The 22,362-nt window shown below is 43.8% G+C and overlaps 1 protein-coding gene across 2 annotated transcripts in view; it reads right to left on the bottom strand.

Moving 5' to 3' along the window:
* GRAMD1A (GRAM domain containing 1A) overlaps nt 1-22,362 on the bottom strand; it is a 49,633-nt gene that overhangs the window by 24,019 nt on the left and 3,252 nt on the right. The window contains exons 2-6 of one of the 2 annotated variants that reach the window (XM_083369468.1): nt 11,346-11,565; nt 9,875-9,895; nt 3,262-3,346; nt 865-968; nt 682-777 (exon numbers count right to left, since the gene is read on the bottom strand). In XM_083369468.1, the coding sequence (XP_083225594.1) occupies nt 682-777; nt 865-968; nt 3,262-3,346; nt 9,875-9,895; nt 11,346-11,565 (526 nt within the window). Of the gene's footprint in view, nt 1-681; nt 778-864; nt 969-3,261; nt 3,347-5,144; nt 5,639-9,874; nt 9,896-11,345; nt 11,566-22,362 lie in introns of those variants that run through there. The other variant, XM_083369469.1, reaches the window with a different exon arrangement.

Raw genomic sequence — 22,362 nt, forward strand, 5'->3', positions numbered from 1 at the left:
CAATACAGGAAGCAAAGTTTCACAGGAGGTTTTAAGTCAGAAAACATACACATAATGAAAGGGAACCTTTAGTACTAGAAGTAATGCAGATTAAATCAAATTGAACCTCCACAGTGGGAAATCTTGGGCCTGCTCTCATGCATGAAGTGTCCTTGTCTGTTTTGTGTCATTTCCTCATTGGGGGGAAAAAGCTAAATAAAGCCCCACACCTAAAAAATAAGGAGGAGAAGGGGGGATAGCTACCCATTTGTTTGTTTATTATTTATTTAAGGCATTTATATGGCTGCCAATTCACACAGAGGTGTCTCCAGGCATTCAATCCAAGTATGAGCCCCCCACTTCTAAAGTTATTTTCTGCTTTTATTCTAGCCCACTTTATTTTTATTTAACTTTTAAAGTTTATTTTAATTTTATTTTGTTTATGATTATTTTAATTTATTTTTATTCCACTTGTGCAAGTTCGTTTTCTTTCCCTACGACAGGCAAGCAGATTCGTGCAGCTTCAAATCGCTGCATCAGTAGGGATGGCTACAGATAACCCGATTAGTAAGAAGAGATGACAAACAAAGCCCAGTTCTTGCAACACATGAAGAAAATCAAAGACTGGAGCCCTTTTTGGGGGCAGATTATAAAATGTGGCGCCTTGGAAAGGACAACATCGATCCCTAGGCTTGATCTCACCTTCTCAGACTCTGTGCAAATCTGAATCGCGTTGGGGATCAGCTTGGCAGTTTTTTCCTTCTTGATGCATATCACCTCCTTGAGCTGGATGGAGATCTATCATGGAAAGGGCAACACAGAAGTCAGAGGCCATGACAGGCAGAGCTAAAAGCAATCAGAAAGAATCCCAGATGGAGCATCTACCGTGGTCTCCCATCGAAAGATGTTGCTGTAGAAGCAGATCCAGTTCTCCGATAGATAAAGCCGTCCTTGAAGAAGGATGTCACGCTGCAATGCACAGGAGTAATCTAAGGAGACAGGAGATATCAGGGGGCATGGAAAGGGGGACACAGAAAGTAGACATTAAAATGGCAAATTATCCTTGCAGCCTGGTACTAAGGGGGATGCAGGTCCAGAGATATTCGTCAAACTTCTGACATTTTTATTTCAGATACAGGTAATCCTCAATTTATGACCGCAACTGAGCCAGGAATTAGGGTTGTAAATTAAAAGAGGATGATTACATGACTATGCCTGATTTTTATGACCCTTTTTTTTTTGGCATGGTCATAAAGCAAATGCTGCGATTCTTAAGTGAACCAATTGTCTACAACGGGCAGTTTTTGACAGAAACCAGAAGTAAAAAAAATCAGTTTCCAGGGTGGGGGAACAAAACAAAACAAAACACTGTAAATTGTGGTCACATGACTGCAAGACACTGCAAATGGCTGTAAATGTGACTGATTGCTAAGTGCTCAATATGTGATTATGTGACCACCCGGGGGTGGGTAACCATTGGAACTTCAAATTTAGGTCGTAAGTATCTTTTTTTAGAAGGGACGCGGTGGCTCAGTGGGTTAGGACACTGAGCTTGTCGATCAGAAGGTCGGCAGTTTGGTGGATCAAATCCCGAGTGCCGCGTAACAGAGTGAGCGCCTGTTACTCGTCCCAGCTTCTGCCCACCTAGCAGTTCGAAAGCGCGTAAAAATGCAAGTAGAAAAATAGGGACCACTACGGTGGGAAGGTAACAGCATTCCATGTGCCTTTGGTATCTAGTCATGCCGGCCACATGACCACAGAGACGTCCTCGGACAAGCGCTGGCTCTTCGGCTTTGAAACGGAGATGAGCACCGGCCCCTAGAGTCGGAAACGACTAGCACGCATGTGCGGGGGAACCTTTACCTTTACCTTATCTTTTGAAGGGCTCCGTCCGTAAAGTTGAATGGTTGCTAAGCAACCAATCACACGTTGAGGCCTACCTGTACATTGGCTATGCTCACACACAGTATGTTTAACCTAGTTGGGAACCTATTTTTAAAGTTACGTCCCACTCTCTAAACTATAAACTAAATCAACACGCAATATATTGTGCCACCAAGCCCCAAACACTATGCTAGCCAAAGCTAAAACCAGCTATGTTTTGCATGTTACACAATTGCAGCGGAGGACTTTGTAACTGAGAGCCAGAGACAGACAGCATTCAAAAAAAAAAAAAAAAAGAAGGGTAAACATAGCTGTGACAACTACAAACCACCAGTGCTTTTAAAAACCGTAGGCATGTAAAACAAGTCTAAACATGACAACTCCAATTCTTGCCCTCCTTATATTTCCCCCTTTGCTTTAAGTGCTACCCTCGGGAATGTTGAGCTATTTGAAGACTATCATAAACCTCTGAAGTGGCAGGCATTCCAGGATTGGAAATTACCCACAGGACTTGCTGCTGACATCCAGCCCCCAAACTGAAAGAACTAAGAGGAAAAACACTGGGTTTTTCTTCCCCCTTACAGTTTCGTAATTTTCCACACTTTCCAAAGTTGTTCTCCCAATGATATCTTCCACCATCTTTATGCAGTCACCAATGAGCGACGTGTCATCAAACTGGCGTTAACTCTTAGCGACCGCAATAGGTAGATTTTCTCCTGGATGACCTGCCCCTAACTAGGTCTTTCAGGTCTTCCAAGGATGCAGCCATCACCACTTGAATTGAGTCCTTACTAATGGTTGTCCTCTTTCCCAGCTTTCCTACCTTGTCCAGAGAGCTGGGTCTTCACACAATGTGTCCAAAGTAGAATAATTTAAGCCTGGTCACTTGTGCTTTGAGTGAGGACTCTGGGTTGCTTTGTCTGACGGTCCATTTGTTTTCTTGGCTATCCGTGATAATTCTCAGAGGTCTTCTCCAACTAAGTTGGAGTCTCCAAACCCCAAAGGGTCAATAATACCTTCTCTCCTGCTTCTTCAAAGTCCAACTTAGCCTTCCATTGAGGTCACACAGACTACCCTAGCCTATTCTGACCGTTATAAAGTCTCTAGCCCCTCTAAGTGATGCTATTTGCCCAGTTCACCCACTCTGTTATTTACATCAGAGGTCCCCAACCTTTTGGGCACCAGGGACTGGTTACATGGAGAGAGGTTTTTCCGTAGACCGGAGGGGGCATGGTTTTGTGTGCTGCCTACATCCTGCAGATGGGGCTTTGCTTGTTTGTGTGGACCGGTTGCTGGCATGCCACGCCCCGGTACTGGTCCACAGACTGGGGGTTGGAGACCCCTGATTTAGATCCAAGCCCAAGCCATTCCCAACCCCCATCTCCTCTGGTGCCTCACCTACAAGAAGACGCTCAGCTTCAGGCAGCCCTTTGAAGATCCTGCGGAAGTCTTCATTGCGTTGCTTGTACGTGGGACTCAACATCTGCCAATACATAAACAGAGGCCTTAGGATGATTTGGTCTCCTTACCTTCTGCCCAACCTGCCTTTCCACCCTGGCATTTTCCAGATGGTTTTGTCAATCAACACAGTCATATCTGCTGGACTAGGTCCTTTTTTCACAAAACACCCAAATCAGAAAAGACCTATAGCCACTTCTACCACTAGAAGTGAGTTCTAGGGAAGGAATTAGTTACAGCAAAGTTTTCACCAAGAAGATAAGAGTTCCAAAAGAATGAGATTATGTCTATTTATTAGCTTTAAAAAGAAATTATTCCTGCCCTTCCTTCAAGGAATTAAAACAGCATATTAACATTTCCCCATTTGTTTTACCACAATCCTGTGAGGTGGGTCAGGCTGACAAGCTGGTCAAGACTGCCCACAGCACTCGGTAATGGGAGATCTGAACATAGGTCTTTCCTGCACTACAATATTTTTTTTTACTAGTTCACACAACACTCTGAGGCTGGTTACTAAACTAACCCATTTTCTGCATTCTGTACAATACACTGAACCTGAAATCAGCCAAGCAGGTCAAATTCATAAACTAGGCCAGGGGTAGGCAACCTTGGCTCTTTTATGACTCATGGACTTCAACTCCCAGAATTCCTGAGCCAGCCATGCTGAGGGCAAAGGGAGAGTTTCCAAGCTGAGCCATGCTGGCTCAGGAATTCTGGGAGTTGAAGTCCATGAGTCATAAAAGAGCCAAGGTTGCCTACTCCTGAACTAGGTAAAGCCACAAAAACAACACGAAACCCATACTAACCAAAGTTAATGCAATGTGCTAATGTTATATCTTTAGTTGGTTTGTTTATATGGTGGTGTGAACTCAACAGCTGATTATCTCTTGCTAAGTAAACGGGCTGATTATCTCAAGGACAGAAAAAGAGAGGTACTGAACAAAATCAAGGATGTGAATTGTGAACTGAGTAGCTGCCTCAATCCCTTATTACTTGTTAGATTTATATCTTGTCTTGCTTTCAGAAGTAAAGGTGACATACACAGCATTCTTTCCTATTTTTTCCTCCACAACAAACCAGTGATGAAGACAGGTTGACAAAGATAAACTGGCCCAAAGTCTCCCAGGGAGCTTCTGTAGCTGAGAAGAACTAGAATATGTTTCTCTCCATTCCTAGTCCAGCACCTTTTCCATTATTCCACTGTGGCTCCTGGGCTGAGGGAGCTTCCGTAGCTCAAGATGGATTTGAACCTGGATCTTCTCACTCCTCATCCAGCATTCTCACCACTATCCCACACTGGTTCTGGGCCTGAGAGAGAGGGATTGGCCCAAAGGGGATGAGGGGTGGGCTAGGACCTGCATCTCCCTGGTCCTAATTCAACACTTTCACCACTGCACCACATCTATTTCCACAGTGTGTTTTTCATTTGTAACCTAATATGTTTCTTTCTTTCCTTCCTCTCTCCCTTCCACAAGCATATACAACAAGTGGACCTAAAAAGAAGAGGACAAAACAGATTCTGCGTGCCTCCTCAATTATCAGCCCTGTAATCATACCACAGACCCCATTCTAGGGGAGGAAGACTACACATTACCCATTTGTGGAACTTATGGGGAAGTGAACGAGGAACACCAGAAGATTTATGAAGGAGAGGGGTGGGGGAGAGAGAGAGAGAGAGAAAGAGAGAAATGACAGAGAAGGAAGGAAGGAAGGAAGGAGGGAGGGAGGGAGGGAGGAAGGAAGGAAGGAAGGAAGGAAGGAAGGAAGGAAGGAAGGAAGGAAGGAAGGAAGGAAGGAAGGAAGGAAAGATCTGTATCTCTTACTTTGTCTGGATGAAACAACCGCCAGCAGCACGTGAAGAAAACCTAGGTTTGTCATAGCAAGCAAGAGCAACCATGATCCAGAAGGTAAAGGGTTGCAGACCACATCCTGATGGTTTTGGACAAAGAGGAGGGAACTGTTGCAGCTGGCAGGGAAGGGAAGGATGAACGAACCAACTATGGGAAAAGTTCGGGTGCCAGTGCCAGCAGCACAGGAGAGGATGGCTGCAGGCTCAACCCAGGAAGGGGTTTTAAGAGTAGGAGAGAAAACAAAGGTGGGACAGGCCAGAGTGCGCAAAGTTCAAAGGACGAGAATCCAAAGTATGGTTAAAAGCTTGGAAAAAGAAAAAGCCGGGAGGGAAAATTTGGCTCCCGAACGGAGCTTTGAAGATACAAGAAAGGAGCTTTGCAGGTAGAAGAAGATTCGGTTTTTCCAAAGGCAGCAGAATCTCCTGTTGGCAGAGAGGGGTGGGGAAGACAACCGGGTAGAAACTGGTGATCATCAGAAAAAGAGAGGGGGGGGTCTGGGAAAGTTTTTTTCTGGAGCCTAGAAAGGCACAACTGGAGTCCCCCCCCCTCCAAGGAGAGCTCCAGTTACGCCGTCCAGCCATTGGCTGAGGGCGCCTGGGTGTTGCTTACAGGAAACAAAGGGGATGGGTGGGGAGAAGGGTATCAGGCTTCGCTTAACCATTTCCTGCTCTCAGACGGAACTTATTCCCAGCCAAAGAAAACAGCAGAAGCATAATCTGTAATCTTGGCGAAGGGCCTTGCCTTTCAAAGATCCAGGGGACTGGAAGGGAGGCTGCTTTTAACTGGGGAGGGTGTATGTGAGAAAAGAGCCCTGCAGACGCCTGGAATGCCAATGGTTGCAGTCACACAACCCACTTAACCTGGTTCCTGAATGAAACCATCCCCTCTGTTCAAAGCACTGAGCCATAAATTAAGAGGGCAGCACAAATGCTAAACGATTAAAACATAACTGCTAAAACCTGGCATGCCGTGTGAACGCAATCAGTGTGGAATTAGATGCCTGTAACTCTGGTCCCAGGGTGAGGGTTGCACTCTGCTCCAGACCAAACCTGGGCCAGTGGTTTATTTACTTTTCTGCCTGTTTATATTCTGCGTTTTTCATCTGCCCTCTGGGAACATTTCCAGGGCATCTAATGCCAAGTATCGTGCAGAACCAAACCAGGATCGCAAAAAAGTAGACTAGAATCATAGAATTGTGAAGTTGGAAGGGACCACAAGGATTATCCAATCCAATCTTCTGCAATGTGCTGGAAAAATAACTCAACTTTCTCTGGGGGCATGGCTGTCAAAGACCTCCAGAGATGGAGAACCCATCACCTCTGTAGGTAAAGATGCTCCTTCATTTATGACCAGTTGTATAGTTACCATTTGAAGCTATGACAGACCTCCCCAAGGTGACTCTTGATATAATTCCAAAATTCTAACAGCCAGTTCCCTCCCTCCTGACAATTGCCTGACTGCATTTCAGACACTCGGCAACCAGTCCACAAGTCCACATTTACAGCTGTCTGCATTGTGTGATGTTTTTGATGAAAACCGCCATTTATTTATGTCTGGGGTTTGGCAAAAATACCCTACAGCAAACAATGGGTTCTCTTTATGACCATGGCAATCGCTTAACGACCACGATAAAAAAATGCCATAAAATTGAGTTCATCATGCGGGCGGCCCGCTTTATGATTGCATGACCGAACCCAAAGCATCCGTTCACAGATGGAATATTATTTTGAGTTCAAATCTCCACTCAGCCATGAACCTTTTTGAATGATCTTGAATGAGACACATCCTCTCCCCCTGCCCCCCCCCCCACACATTTGTTATACAGATAACATAAGCCAAAGGCAGAAAGTCCCGTGTTTTCTTACACTGCTGAAAAAGAGGCTATAGAGAGGATAAAACCAATCAACATAATAATTATAGGTAATCCTTGTCACGCAGTCACAATGGAGCATGGAATTCTAGTCATCAGTTCATTGCAGTATTAAGCTGAGGCATCACCTGGATGGACTAGATTTTAGAACCATTTTTGCAATAGTTGTAAAGTGAGTTGTGGCAGTTGTTAAGTGAATCAGATGGTCATTCAGTGAACAAGCGAATCCAAAATATCCAATGGCTATTTGGATGTATTTTACATGTACAAGTAGTCCTTAATTTTAGTGACCACAATTGGGACTGGCAAGTAAGTCCTTAAGCAACAACTGTCATTAAGTATGGAAAACGGTCATAAGGCACTTTTTCCAATGCCGTTGTAACTTTGAATAGTCACTAAATGAATTGTTGTACGTTGAGGATTACCTGTAATCTTTTTTCAGTTTTCCTTGGCTTTACAGACCTACAAACATTTGTCGGTGCAATGATTGTTCACAAAGTTGCTGTTTGGTCACCATCCTAACTACAAACAGTCACTAGACAAGGACTGTCTGTTGGTGCTTCCCCCCCTTCAGCTCAGTCAGATTAGTCCAGGCATGTCAAACTCGTGATGTCACGTGACATCGCGCGATGTATTGCGACTTTTTCCCCATTGCTGGCAATGGGGTGGGCGCAGTTTCAGTATGATGCATCCGGCCTGCGGGCCGGCAGTTTAACATGCCTGGATTATTCTATTTAAATATGATTTGACTGTTTCGTTTTCTAACAAACAAAAGTCCATCAAGCAACGCATTCTCGTCGTTTAATATAAACAATTTGAAAGCTGCCTTGGCAATCATTTGACCGGATGCCATTTCCAAACTAAATAGTTAAGTATCCACTTTGCAAACAAAATGGCGGGTCACCTTCTCAGTGGCACAGAGCAGCAGTTCTTCAAAGCTAGTCTTCCAATCTCAAATGCAATTTACCATGCTCTGTTTCAGATCTAAACTGGACACGAAGATCAATTTACAAAGTCGTCATCACCACCACCACCTCCAGCAGGAGAAGAATTTCTAAATCTCCTTTTGCACTCTGGGTTTCAACCAATGTCAAAAGTACTGAAGTTAACCTAAAAAAAAAAAAAAAAGCTGGGGGATTGGTGGTGTTGCCAAACAATTCACCTAGGATTTCCGGTAAATCTTAGTGTGAATCTATTAAGGAAATAAATTCTTTTTTTTTCCTGTCTTATCTTGCAAAGGGAGGTGGGGGGAAAGTGCCCTGAAATTCAGAGTTGTATTTCTTTTAGACAACTGTGATAAGCAGCAATGAAGCCAGTTTCTGGGTAAACATGCAAAGGAAACTAACTATATCCAGTGGAAAAAAAAAGTAGGATGAATTCTACTGAACTCAACAGATACAGTGGCCATTATTTTTTGGATAATTTTGGATAAAGCAAAATTATGAACATAAACCGTTTTTTGCCCCGTTTTCAGGTTTGATCTTTATTTTTTCCCATATTTGGAAATCAAGAGCAAAAAGGAATAATTAAATTAAAATCTAAAGGCCAGCTTTCTGAAATAAAGGACTGTCCTTTATAATAAAGGACATACGGTCACAGTATCATTCTATAGGTAAAAGGTAAAGGTTCCCCCGCACATGCGTGCTAGTCGTTTCCAACTCTAGGGGCCGGTGCTCATCTCCATTTCAAAGCCGAAGAGCCAGTGCTTGTCCGAGGACGTCTCCGTGGTCAGGTGGCCGGCATGACTAGACGCCAAAGGCGCACAGAACGCTGTTACCTTCCCACCGTAGTGGTCCCTATTTTTCTACTTGCATTTTTATGTGCTTTCAAACTGCTAGGTTGGCAGAAGCTGGGACGAGTAACAGGCGCTCACTCTGTTACGCGGCACTCGGGATTCGACCCGCCAAACTGCCGACCTTCTGATCGACAAGCTCAGCGTCCTAACCCACTGAGCCACCATGTCCCTATTATTCTACAGGGCTCCCTTTGTAAAATCTTTAAGTTAGAAACTAAAAAATGGATTGGGGATATTGCAAAGCAATATCGGTGAATTATCATTAACTTCTGCTTTTAAGAAAACATTTTGTGCTTCTAATAGTTTTTATTCTTAACCCTCTGACAGAAAAACAATATTAAACAGCCAGCTTTATGTAGTGCTAGAGGTGCTGATCTAGAAACCAGGAGATGATGATTTTAGCCATAGGTGTGAAGCTGGGTTACTTTGGGCCACTCCCTCACCCTCGGCCCAGCCCACCTCACAGAGTTTTTGTTGTGGGGAAAATAGGAAGAGGAAGGCATATTAGGTACCATATATATCTATATCTATATCTATATAACTATATATCTATATCTATATCTATATCTATATATCTATATCTATATCTATATCTGTCTATCTATATATCTATCTATGTAAATTTTAAATTGCTAACAAAGAATTAAGGGAGACTGATATGCATTTCAAACTTATTAGTTTTCATCAGTCAGCCATACCCTTCTGAGATTCGAACCTGAGCTGATTGCACATTAGGAAGTTGTTTTCACCTCTAGGCCACTGCCTAATGTGCAATCAGCCCAGGTTCAAATCTCAGAAGGGTATGGCTGACTGATGAAAACTAATAAGTTTGAAATGCATATCAGTCTCCCTTAATTCTTTGTTAGCAATTTAAAATTTACACAAATATGGGGCCTAGCAAGGTAATCTAAAAATAGTTAACAAGCATTTGACACATATCTATCTATCTATCTATCTATCTATCTATCTATCTATCTATCTATCTATCTATCTATCTAAAAGGCAGGATAAAAAAAATCATCATCATCATCTACTTACACTGTACCAGCTCTGCATTTTCTGAAAAAAAGAGAAAGGAAAAGAAAAGTTAGAATTCTTCGCAGGAAGGACACAGGTCCAGAGTTGTTTTGAAACCTGACTGATTGGCAAAACTGGCTTAAACAAAGTAGTGAACTTATTAATTTGGACTTTTGAGGCAATATCTTGAATAAGACAGTAATTGACCAGAGTGGGTACTTCATCTGCCTTAGCTCAGTTTCTAAAAAGAGCCTCTATTTTTCAGGCTCTGCTCTGAAATCAGAACAGATAAAATCAGAGTAATAATTTAAAAAAAAACTTTAATAAAACAGAAGAAAGAAAAACAATTAAAAAAACCAGGAAAAGAAAGGAAAGTAAATATATTAAATGTTATTATATAAGTACAGATTAGAATACAGGTAGCTCTTGTTTAGCAACTGCCACGTTTAGACTGTCCACAGTTAGATGGGTGGTGACAAGGTAATTTTGAAACCAATCTTTTCATCTCCAGATTCGATTCAGAGGAGGTGGGTGAGTTTGAGTCTGCAGAGGAAAGTCTGGGGCCAAATATTGGTCAGGTTCGGGGGCTAAGAGAATGCTAGCCTGAGGGAGCAACCCCAGCTGGGCCTGAGGAAGGCGAGCTACAGCTTCAGCAAGTTGGCCAGGAGGCTCCATGCAAGGAGCAGGAGTAAGCTGCCCGTTACCAATGAGGAGGAGGTGGAGTCCACATCTCCTCCCAATCCAAGGATACATGGAGCAGAGAGGACACAGCTAGATTATTCATGAGGAGGCAACCTCGCCTCTCATGAAGAGTTGCACAAGCATTGCCTATTTAACCTCGCCCTGTGGTCTTGAGTGTTGCTGGAGGACCATGCCTAGTTCTGTTCCTTGTTTGCTCGTGTCATGTATCCTGGCCTATTTGACTCTTGGATTGCTTTCCTGGATTTCATGTGTGCTGATTGGACTCGGTTACCCAGTGACTCTTGCTGTACTGAGCTTGGAATCCGGATCTGTGCAACAGGGGTGCTTTCCGAGGACCTGTTTGGGAGGTTTGAATAAACACCTATAGAACTCTTGCTGTACATGCGTGTGGGTGAGGGGAGCGGGGCAGCATGCTGTATAAGCATACTGTCAACCGTTCAGGATTTTGTTATTATTACAACCTATATCAACACAGGAGACTTCCAGTATTTCTTGCAGAGGCTCTTTCCTGACCTGGCTTATCTCAAAGGGGTGCCTCCAGGTGGTGAGAAATGCTTTTTTTTGTTTAATTTTACAGTTAACCTTTCTATGTTGTTTTATGTATCGGCTATATTATACTGTAGGCCACCCAGAGCCCCTTCCCTCTGAAGGAGATGGGCAGTTTAGAAATATGAAATATAAAGAAAATAAATAAATAGAACCACACCAGCTAAGCAGCTCAACGGTCAGATCTCAAGAAAGCCATTCCACCACTAATTTACCTGCCTCCAGATCTTCCCCCCAACCGTACCTTGTTATTGCGCATAAAGCTGCGCCCACTGAGCGGGTAGTTGATGGGGTTGCCTTGAGGGGCCGGCGTCGAAGGGCCCCGCTCGGCAGGGTTATCGGTACCCTTTTCCACCATGGTCTCCGGGGGTGGCTCTGGAGCTGGTCGGGCAGGCAGCTGCAAGAGGCGCTTTCTCAAGGACGGAGAGTTGCTGGGGGTCGTGCATGGAGAAATGGTGCCACTGCTGGAAAGAAAAACCGGGAAGGAACATGATGAGCTGAGACCCAGTTGTAAAGGCTAAATCCTGGCAAGGTCGTGCACTTGCCCCAACTCCAGCATCAGGTCCTATGTCAAGCTGTGGTTGTAAAGGGATGTGAGAATGACCTTGGAGATGGGAGGAAGAGCCGCAGATTTGGTAACAGTCATGCAAAAGATGAGTCAGCCCACAAAGGGAGGGAGAGTGCAGGAAGTATTTCGGAATGGATCCTTTCCTAGAAGGAGAGGAGGGGAGAAATACTTTCCAGTCTTGCAAGATTCTGTTAAGGCAGGAAAAACAGAGCTAGGATTTATTGTTCTGATTCTTGTCTGGACCACCTCAAAGAGCTAACATCAATCGAGACATGCCTACATTCCCACATCCCACTACAAACACAGCTCCCACACAGCAGCCTTTTCGGCATCAGATGAGCTGCATTCAGCCAACACATTACACCTATGTTCTGCATTAGCAATTTGGCTTCATTTGTTCACCATGTTAAGCCTCCCCCCCAAAAAAAAAGTTCTAACCAATATAGTATTTTGTGTGAATGCAACCATAGCGATGCAGGATTTTGTGCAGTGCTGTCATTTCATTAGCTGTATTCACAACTGTGAAGCCTCTTCATATTTTCCCCCCCTGATACTAATATCCTGCCTTCCATCCAGGATGCTCAAGGCTACTTCAGTGAGGTGTTTCTCAATCTTGGTACTTGAAGATGTCTTGGACTCCAAGAATTCCCCAGCCAACATGCTGTTCGTCTTTTTCCTCTCATGACAACCCTGGGAGGCAGGCTGAGTGGAGAAAACAAACCAGGATCCCAAACAGCGGGGAATCTTTTGAACTTAAGACTCCTACAGTATACCTATTCAGAACTGAAGGCAGGGAAGCAAATTATAAAGAAATTCTCACTGTTTTTAGAGCAGGAGCAATATCAATTTGAGTAAATTAGATAATTCTCATTCTGGGTTGATGTCCATACGTAGCTGATTGTTAAATATAAAAAAAATACCTTAACCTTTGCCCAGAATATTCCAGGAAATGATGCCTGTGTGTTTATCCCTTATATAGTATAGGCACAAGAGGCTCTATAAAAAAGATACAGGTAATCTTCAATTTATGACCAGTCACCTAACAATCTTTCAAAGTTACAACAATCTCCTTTACAACCCAGTGCTGAAGTTCTTGGTCATATCACTTCCTTCCAAGTCCTCAGCAACTGGCCTCAATTTACAGCCATTTGCATCATCCCAGAGTTACAGGACCAGGATTTTATGACTGTTTTTTTTTTTTTGCAGTAGTTGTTAAACCGAACCCATGGGGCACTTTTGCCCCAAACTGGCATTTACTTTTGCTTTTTGGCCCATAATGAACCATGGGTTTGCTTAACAATCACTGCAAAAAAAAGGTCATAAAATTGGTTCGGTTATGGGAGTGACCCACTTTACGACCATTGTAACTTACGACCTTGATGGGCAGACTCCGTTGCAGTCATAACTCAAGGACTACCCGTACTCCGCAAACTGTAAACGTGAGTTCATTATCTGTATCTGAACACTTTTGCCTGCATTTCTTTGCAGCCTGATCTGCGTCTCATCCTCGCTGTTCAACAAGCTATCGAATCTGGCCACTGCTCCCAGGTTTGCCAGTAATACCTGCCTGAAGCCAAAGCTGTTTTGTTTCAGCCTGACAGACGCATTGCAAGCTCTGAAAAAGGCATCTGTAAACGTCACTACTTTCTTCCCCTCACATTCTCCCTTCTGTGGGACTCTAAAGATTTAAAGATGCAGAAATTCCCTTGGGGCCCTGAGTAAAGTTAAGCCAAATAATGACATCAGCAGGATTATCTGCTTCCCATCCAAGGAATTATTCTGGGTGCAGAGCAATGCAAACAGGAAAGTGCTTTCTCAAGGGGTGAAACAGGATCCAAATCCCAAGCTTGGGTCACCTTAGGAGACAGCAGAGATTCCCAGGAACTGTCAAGATAGGAAGCGAGCAGCTGGTGAAAGTGATCCTTATTTGTTGGTTTATTGATATCCCACCTTATTATTTTTATAAGCAACTCAAGTTAGCAAACACATCTAATACTCCTTCCTCCTCTTATTTTCCCCACCACAGCCACCCTGTGGGATAAGAGTTTGCTGAGAGAGGCTGGCGCGGTCACCCAGGCAGCTTTCACGCCTAAGGCGGGACTAGAATTCACAGTCTCCCGGTTTCTAGCTGAACACCTTAACCACTGCACCAAACTGGATGTGTCTTCTCAGTGGTATCTCCTGCATTCTAAAAACCGTGGCCTACCAAGATATAGAAACCTGTAACTTCTCCGGATGCGGTGGCTCAGTGGGTTAGGATGCAGAGCTTGTTAATCAGAAGGTCGGCAGTTTGGCGGGACGAATCCCGAGTGCCACGTAACAGAGTGAGCGCCTGTTACTCGTCCCAGCTTCTGCCAACCTAGCAGTTCGAAAGCACATAAAAATGCAAGTAGAATAGGGACCACTGCAGTGGGAAGGTAACAGCGCTCCGTGCACCTCTGGCATCTAGTCATGCCGGCCACCTGACCACGGAGACGTCCTCGGACAAGCGCTGGCTCTTCGGCTTTGAAACGGAGATGAGCACCGGCCCCTAGAGTCGGAAACGACTAGCACGCATGTGCGGGGGAACCTTTACCTTTACCTAACTTCTCCAGCATAAGGCAGCTTTTAAATTCTTCTTCATCTACAGGAATTTTGTCAAGAACAAGTGATGCTGATCTTCCTAAGAGGCATCTCCAGAACATGAAAGGCCCTTAATTGGGGGCTACTAAGATGTGAAAACTTTAACAAACTACTGCAGTGCAAAGGACCATCCTTGGGGAATCCAGGCACTGCATTCCATTCCTTTTGTTTTCGGTTTGTTTGCTAAGGTTGGATTTTTATGGTCTGACACGAAATTGCTTTTTTTGTTTGCTTATTCTAAGCTGCCCAAAGACGTTTTATGTTCTGGGATGGTGTGCAAATGTCATAAGAAAGAAAAAAAAGTCTGCTGTCTTGCTCCTTTCAAATATAAGCCTTTGGGCAACTTAAAATAAACATTCCCATTTTCACGACTACAGTTTGAATGGTTAAAAAACGACAGACATGTCTCCAATCATTCAAATGTTAAGTGGAACAGCCAGCATCATGAACTTCAACACTTTTAATTCATTGAAGTAATAGGACGTACACGTAGCTTGGGGGTTTTAGATTTGGGCGGTGCTTTGCTCTCCAAGCTTGTTTCAATTTAATTTCTGAACGTTTCGTTACCAGGCCAGGTGACATCATCAGCGGGATGTTCTTGTCCTATTTTCCTTAGCTTATAAAATGTCTTTATGTGCCAGTGTAGTCAGTTGGTCATGATGATGTTACCTAGCCTGGTAACAAAATGTTCAGAAACTAAATTGAAACAACCTTGGAGAGCAAACCGCTAACAAAAACTTTTAATTAATTCTAGGAATCGTAAGGATTTTGAGCTAGAACACGGGTCTCCAACCTGTGGGCTGCGACCCAATACCGGGCTGTGGTCTGTTGGCCATCAGGCCGCGGGAATGGCTGGTGCGTGCATGCACATGTGCACACACACCCCACTCATGCTAGTGGCCCCATTTGCGCATGTACAGGAGTGCTATCACCATTGCCAGCGTCACACGGTTGCTAGCGGCCTGTTTGCGCATGAGCACGGTCGCTAGTGGCCTACTTGCTGCCAGCACCACTCTATTGGAAGTGTTCTGAACCAGCCCTCTTCTAACAAACCCCTTATCAGAAAGAAGAGACTGGAGAGCGTCCAAGGCTAAAAGGCTTCTGCCAAGATTTAATTACGCAGTTAACAAAAACACTAGAGCTTGTCTTCTCAAGCGGAAAAGTTGCTTTCAGCAACCAGCCCCTCCCCAAACACTCCTTTTATAGAGAGCTCAGGGCGTGGTCTCCCTGTGCCTCCTCCCGAGGAGTCCCATAGCCTTTCTTTGTTTGTTCCTGCTCGACTGCCTCCTGCGTCGGGCGTCCTTGAACAGGGCCAGCTGTGGGTCATCATCCTCCGCACTCTCGGGCTCACGCAGCTGAGAAGAGGTCCCCGGCTGAGGACTCTGCAAAGCCTCCAAACCATCATCAGCCGGTTCGTCTCCCTCCTCCCCCTCATCTGAGTCCTCCGATACGTCGGAGCCGGCTGTCGGACCCACAGGCTGGCCCTGAGTCACAACAGGAAGCCACACGAGGCCAGCTTTTCTCTAGGACCTGGTCTTTCAGGTCTGGGAAGCAAGGACATCTCCACGTTTTCCATCATGCTTGTTATGTATTGGGCTTGTGGTGTTACACCACATTTGTTGCTGGAGGAGCTAACGGCTCTCCAGCAACCCAGACAGGCCGTCTCCGGTCCTGCAATTGGTCAGCCCCAGGCGGCAAGCATGGGTTCAAGCCTACTGGCTGCCGCCTAGGGGCTAGACTATATATTGTGGCTGGTTGCGGCCCAAGCTTCAGTACAGTTCCAGCAAGAATAAAAGTTGGAGTTATTCTGTACTCAGCCTCATGTCATCATTCCTGCTCTCCAGAGCCCACAACTTAACAATGCTCATGCACGCTCCCTCCTTTGCCCGAAACCCAACCAAGCAGGGAACTTACCGGCCACCTGGGGATCTGCCTGGCGCCCTGGTACAAACGAGAGCGAGGAAGAAAGAGAGCGGAGGAAAATGCATGAAAGCCAAATATTTGCGGAGCAAGTACCGCAAGAAAGAGAGAAAGACGAAGACGGAGCAAATGGTTGCGGCAAGCTGGACACCACCTGCTCTTCTCGTTGGCTGTGTGTACATCAGCCCCTTAGTTTAGCTCTCGCTTCCCTCCTTCCTGTTGCTTCCCAGACAAATGTTTGCAGCAGGTGGTTATTTTACGCTGAACAGCTGCTTTAGGATGTTGTGGGGGGGAGCGTGGCACACAAAGGAGTGTTTTGAAGGATCATCCCTCATCCTATTGCACTTCGGCTTTTTTTTTCTTCAAGGGACATCAGTTTGGACAAGCCCATCTCCAGAGGCTGCTCCCCAAGAATCTGCTGGGATCTTATGGTCCCAAGGCTTGAATAGGAAAAAAAAAGCAGCAAGTTTCTGATGCAGGGAAGGGCAGGGAAGGAAGGAAAGCTGAGGGAGGGGAGGGGGGGATCCAAGTTTTTGTTCCTGAAAGGCACAACCTGCAAGCCACTTTCACTGCATTGCTGAGTTCCACCAACGGCATTTCTGTTCCTGGATCCTCAAATCCAAGCAATAAGAGCCACCTGTGAACCCAACAAGACTGGGCCAGCTGAATGAAGATGGCACTGCCCACTGCTCCTAATTTTCTCTCTGCCATCCATTCCACAGATGGCTTTCAACTGGACCGGAGAAGGAAACAATATACCTCTCAAGCAGTCTTATTATAGTTTGGGTTATGAGGATGATTATTAAATACACACACACACACACACACACACACACACACACACACACACGAAATCACAGCTGCCAGTTCTTTAGCTGGTACAACTGGGATCAGAAGAGGTACCAAGAACCAGAAAAGGGAAATAACAACAACAACAACAACCACTTAGAAAATCTGTGCGTTGACAAAATTTCCATCTGTCAATTACAAAAAGCCAGAGTGCTTGGATCTGCACGTCATGTATACTGTGTCAATATATTATGACATCCTAAGTTCTTGGGGAAAACTCGGCGCATTATGATTTAACACGTCACAATGTATTGACCACAGTATGTATGACATGCAGATCTAAGCAATGTGGCCTTTTGTAATTGACATTTTTATTTTATTTTTATTTTTTATTTTAATTCCATTTATATCCCGCCCTTCTCCGAAGACTCAGGGCGGCTTACAAGCTTAGCAGTAGCCTTCATTCTATGTATATGCCTGCTTATTAGGGCTTTCACACATACCCCCAAGCGGCATTATTACAAAGTCAGCTTAATTGCCCCCAACAATCTGGGTCCTCATTTTACCTACCTGGGAAGGATGGAAGGCTGAGTCAACCTTGAGCCTGCTGGGATGCGAACCTGCACTAATTGCAGGCAGCTGGTGTTACTTAAGGAGGCATCAGCCCACTGCGCCACCAAGGCTCTATATTTTGTCAACGCACAGATTTTTTAACTCATATTATTATTATTATTATTATTATTATTATTATTATTATTATTATTATTATTATTATTATTATTATTATTATTATTATTATTATTACCCTTCTTCCAGTTCTTAGAACCTCTTCAGATCCTGATTGCTAAAAACCACAGATACAGTTTCCCAAAGAAAGAACTAAAATATACTAAATAAACCCTAAAATTAAATAAAACTAAATGCTGTTATTAAAAGACAAAGATCTCCCAAAACGTTCCACTCGGAAGTGAGATGTTTCTTCCTTTCTAGCCTTGGACCCCAGATACTAAGTGTGGCCCTTTTGCTTATTCCTCATCAGCTGCCAAAAAAGCCGACACAGTGCTAGGCTGCATTAACAGAGGGATAGAATTAAGATCAAGTGAAGTGTTAATACCACTTTACAATGCTTTGGTAAGGCCACACCTGGAATACTGCATCCAGTTTTGGTCACCACGATGTAAAAAAGATGTCGAGACTCTAGAAAGGGTACAGAGAAGAGCAACAAAGATGATTGGGGGACTGGAGGCTAAAACATATAGGGAACGGTTGCTGGAATTGGGTATGTGTAGTTTAACGAAGAGAAGGACGAGGGGGGACAGGATAGCAGTGTTCCAATATCTCAGGGGCTGCCACAAAGAAGAGGGAGCCAAGCTATTCTCCAAAGCACCTGAAAGCAGGACAAGAAGCAACGGATGGAAACTAGCCAAGGAGAGAAGCAACCTAGAACTAAGGAGAAACTTCCTGACAGTTAGAACAATTAACCAGTGGAACAACCTGCCTCCAGAAGCTGTGAATGCTCCAACACTGGTAGTTTTTAAGAAGAGACTGGACAGCCATTTGCCTGAAATGGTATAGGGTTTCCTGCCTGAGCAGGGGGTTGGACTAGATGACCTCCAAGGTCCCTTCCAACTTTATTATTATTATTATTATTATTATTATTATTATTATTATTATTATTATTATTATTATTATTATTATTATTAATGGCATCACCCATTACATTATCTTCCTAACTGCAATTTCATGTGGTTGAAAAAAAACAGGAATTTTCTCAAGATCAACCAGTGATTTTTGTAGGAACCTGGAACTGCTAGGCAGAGAGCAAACTTTTGCCAAGCTACCAAACTGGCAGGCAGAGAGCATTTCTAAAAATGTATCTTATTACATTTCTCTTCCCCAGCCCTTCATGCACCCTTGATCCTGTCAAATATCTGAAACCTGCTAGATGACTAGTTGATAGTTAAGTGAATGTATTCTGTTGTATATTTTTTTCTGACCTTTGTTCTTTTGTTTTTTTTAAAAAAAACTTTTACTCAATTTGGTCGTTTTCAATTATTTTTATGTATCTCATTTTATTACTACGCACCCAGTCACTACATGAGATGGCAGATATACAAATGTGATGAATAAATAAACAAATAAACTCCTCCCAGAGTAATTGTTTAAAGAAATATTTTTCTTGTTTTATTTTGCTTTCGTATCTTAGTTCATTCTGCTCTGTTTTTATTTCTTTTTTAGATGCACTTAATGCTGTTTGCCTCTGGAATAATGTTTTGGCTACTATAAATGGCTTTGTGGCTTGTTATAACGAGAAGTGGCACAGGAATTATTCAAATCTATTTATCTGTAGAAATTATTGTAATGTATAATATAAAAGTAAGCATGATTTATGCTTATGTTATGCTTCTCTATTGGTTTAGATAAGTGAGCAGTAATTGCTATTCACTTACACACCCTTCCTGCTTCCCTGTGCCTTCTGCAGCTCTCAAACCTTGCACAATGATTGCATATCCTGGTCATGTCCACCATCCAAGTGGGTTTGAAATCTGAAAAATGCCTGGAAATCACACGGGTTATAATCACCGGATATGTCTCAGGTGAATCAGACCAAGAATTGCATGGTGCCAAAACATTTCAGCTTCCCCAATGATCAACCAATCTCCGGTGCTTTTAAAGTAGTTTCGTGGATTAGAGTTACATCTAAGGAAGGGGGATCCTAAAGATAGCGATCACCGCACGTTATTAAGGGTGGGGTTTTTTGTTTTTGTTTTAAAGAAGCTATTGCAAGGAACTCTGTAGAGTCTCTGCAAGTTGAAGAACCATGTAGTAAGATGTGAAATGCCTTTCAAAAGAGTAAAGAAATGTCTGGGAGGCCGGGGGTGCTAGGGAGAGAATATCTAGCTTCATGTTTATATTGATAGGGACTGAGCTACCAGGGACATATTTATTATTTATTTAAATGTATATGCTGCCAATCTCAATGTCCAAGTGACTCTGGGTGGTTATGAATCAGAATTCAGATTTTGTCTTCCTCCCTTCCCTCCCTCTATCTCTGTCATCTTTGTCTCTCTCTACCCCTACCCCTCTCCTTCATAAATCTTCTGGTGTTCCTCCTTCACTTTCCCAACAATTCCATCAAGAAGTCAATGGGGAAGCCAAATTCGCTAAACAAACATGTAGCTAACTTAACAACCGCTTTGATTCACTTAACAACTGTGGCAAGAAAGGTCGTAAAGTGGGGCAGAATTCACTTAACAGCTGTCTTGCTTAGCAGCATAAATTTTGCACTCAATTGTGGTCGTAAGAGCTGTAGATGGGTCTTATTGCATAGAACAGGCCACAACAGTTGCATTTTTTGAGTCCTACCAACTCCGGACAATTTCTCCTCCCACATCACTGGCTATGCCAGCCAAGGCCTCTAGAAGTTATAGTTAAGCAAGATTTGTTAGATCACAGGTACTTGAGATGGTGCACTTTAATTGTTTCATGCCAGATGCTGATGTAACATATAGGGTGAGTGTGGAAAAGCATGAAGAGCTTCTGAATTCTTTCCAAGATCTCTTCCAGCCCTACCTCCTAAATGCATCTGTATTTTCTTCTCTGTGACAAAACATGCCAAGAGTGAGCATGCTTGTGCATACACATGCACCTGCCCTCCAGGAGAAATCAAGGAATATGGATATATATTGGGGATAGTAGGTGTGGCCTCTGTTAGCATGTGCTTTTGTGGAGGATCTGGTACATGTAGCTCCACAAGCATTGTCTCAATGTGAATCTCTGCTCTCCACGATGTTGTGTCTGTGTCTATGTACACACTGAGAAGCACAGGATGGGCTGCCTCTGAGCCACGTGGCCAGGAAAGAGGAAGATTAAAGCCTTAAGAATGGAGTCACTAGCAACACTGAGTCCTTCGGGAGAAGGGCGGTATACAAATACATTATAATAAATGAAATGAAATGAAAACATTCTGAGCTGCCCCCCACCTCCCACATCCCTGCATAGGGATGCAGTCAGAATCTTTTTCTCTGCAACCTCTGGACAGATCTGGACCATTGAAAATTGCTGGGAGTTGGGTGCCCTACAAGTTTAATAAATCATTAGTATTATTTCCATACTTCTCCTTTCTCCTGCCATAATAAATTTGACCCTGACTGTTCTGACGGTGAAGCAGTATCCTTCTGACCATAGACCTGCAGACAGACAGCCTGAAACAGTCCTGCGCCTTACACAGAGTACCTTTCTAAGCTTCTGTAAGACTGCAGAAAACAGCCAACAGAAGACCACAAAATCAGTAGCAGAAGTAGACTATCACAGATGTTTTCACTGGAACTGGCAGGGGAAAGATAAGGTAACTGACCTATTCTCCTTCTTCCCAGTCATAATTGTCTGTGCTAGCAACGTGCTAAGGCTGTTGACCCTCACTTCCTGCCGTTGACTTTTTTTTAAAAAAAATCCATTTATATCCCGCCCTTCTCCGAAGACTCAGGGCGGCTTACAAGCTTAGCAGTAGCCTTCATTCTAGGTATATTTTATTTATTTATTTGATTTGTATACCGCCCTTCTCCCTAAGGACTCAGGGCGGTGAACAGTGACATAAATAACAGAATGCACAAATACAGATATTGAAAACAAATTAAACCCTAGTTTTGCCTAAATGTAGAAGATAGTTACCTTAAAACAATAATTACAACCGAACTCGTCAGACCAGACCGGATTGCTTAAACAGATGTGTTTTTAGGTCGCGTCGGAAGGCCTGCTTATTAGGGCTTTCGCCCCCCCCCCCAAGCGGCATTATTACAAAGTCAGCTTATTGCCCCCAACAATCTGGGTCCTCATTTTACCTACCTCGGAAGGATGGAAGGCTGAGTCAACCTTGAGCCTGGTGGGATGCGAACCTGCACTAATTGCAGGCAGCTGGTGTTACTTAAGGAGGCATTAGCCCACTGCTCCACCAAGCCTTTTGTGTAATGTTGCCCTTACTGCTGAGTTATTGAAACGTTTTTTCTAGTTCCCAGGAACTACTCACAGATAAGGAGGCTGCATCTACAGGTAGTCCTCTGTGTACAACCACCAGTAGGGATCAGAACCTCCATCGCTAACCAAATCAATAAGCGAAATGCGCCCAATTTTATGACCTTTATTTTTTTTTGCTCAGTCGCCATAGTTGTCAAGTGAATTACGTGGTCGCTTTCCCCATGGACTTTGTTGGAAGCCTTCAATGGCAATCGTGTCACCTGAGGACTCTGCAGCCATCATAAATACATTACAGGTTGCTTTGCATCTGAATTCTGATCCTGTAACCATGGGAACACTGCAAAGGTTGTTAAGTCCGAGGTCCAGTTATAAATCACTTTTTTACAGT

Source organism: Vipera ursinii (genome assembly GCF_947247035.1).
Source record: "Vipera ursinii genome assembly, chromosome: 9".
Classification (NCBI taxonomy): Eukaryota; Metazoa; Chordata; class Lepidosauria; order Squamata; family Viperidae; genus Vipera; species Vipera ursinii.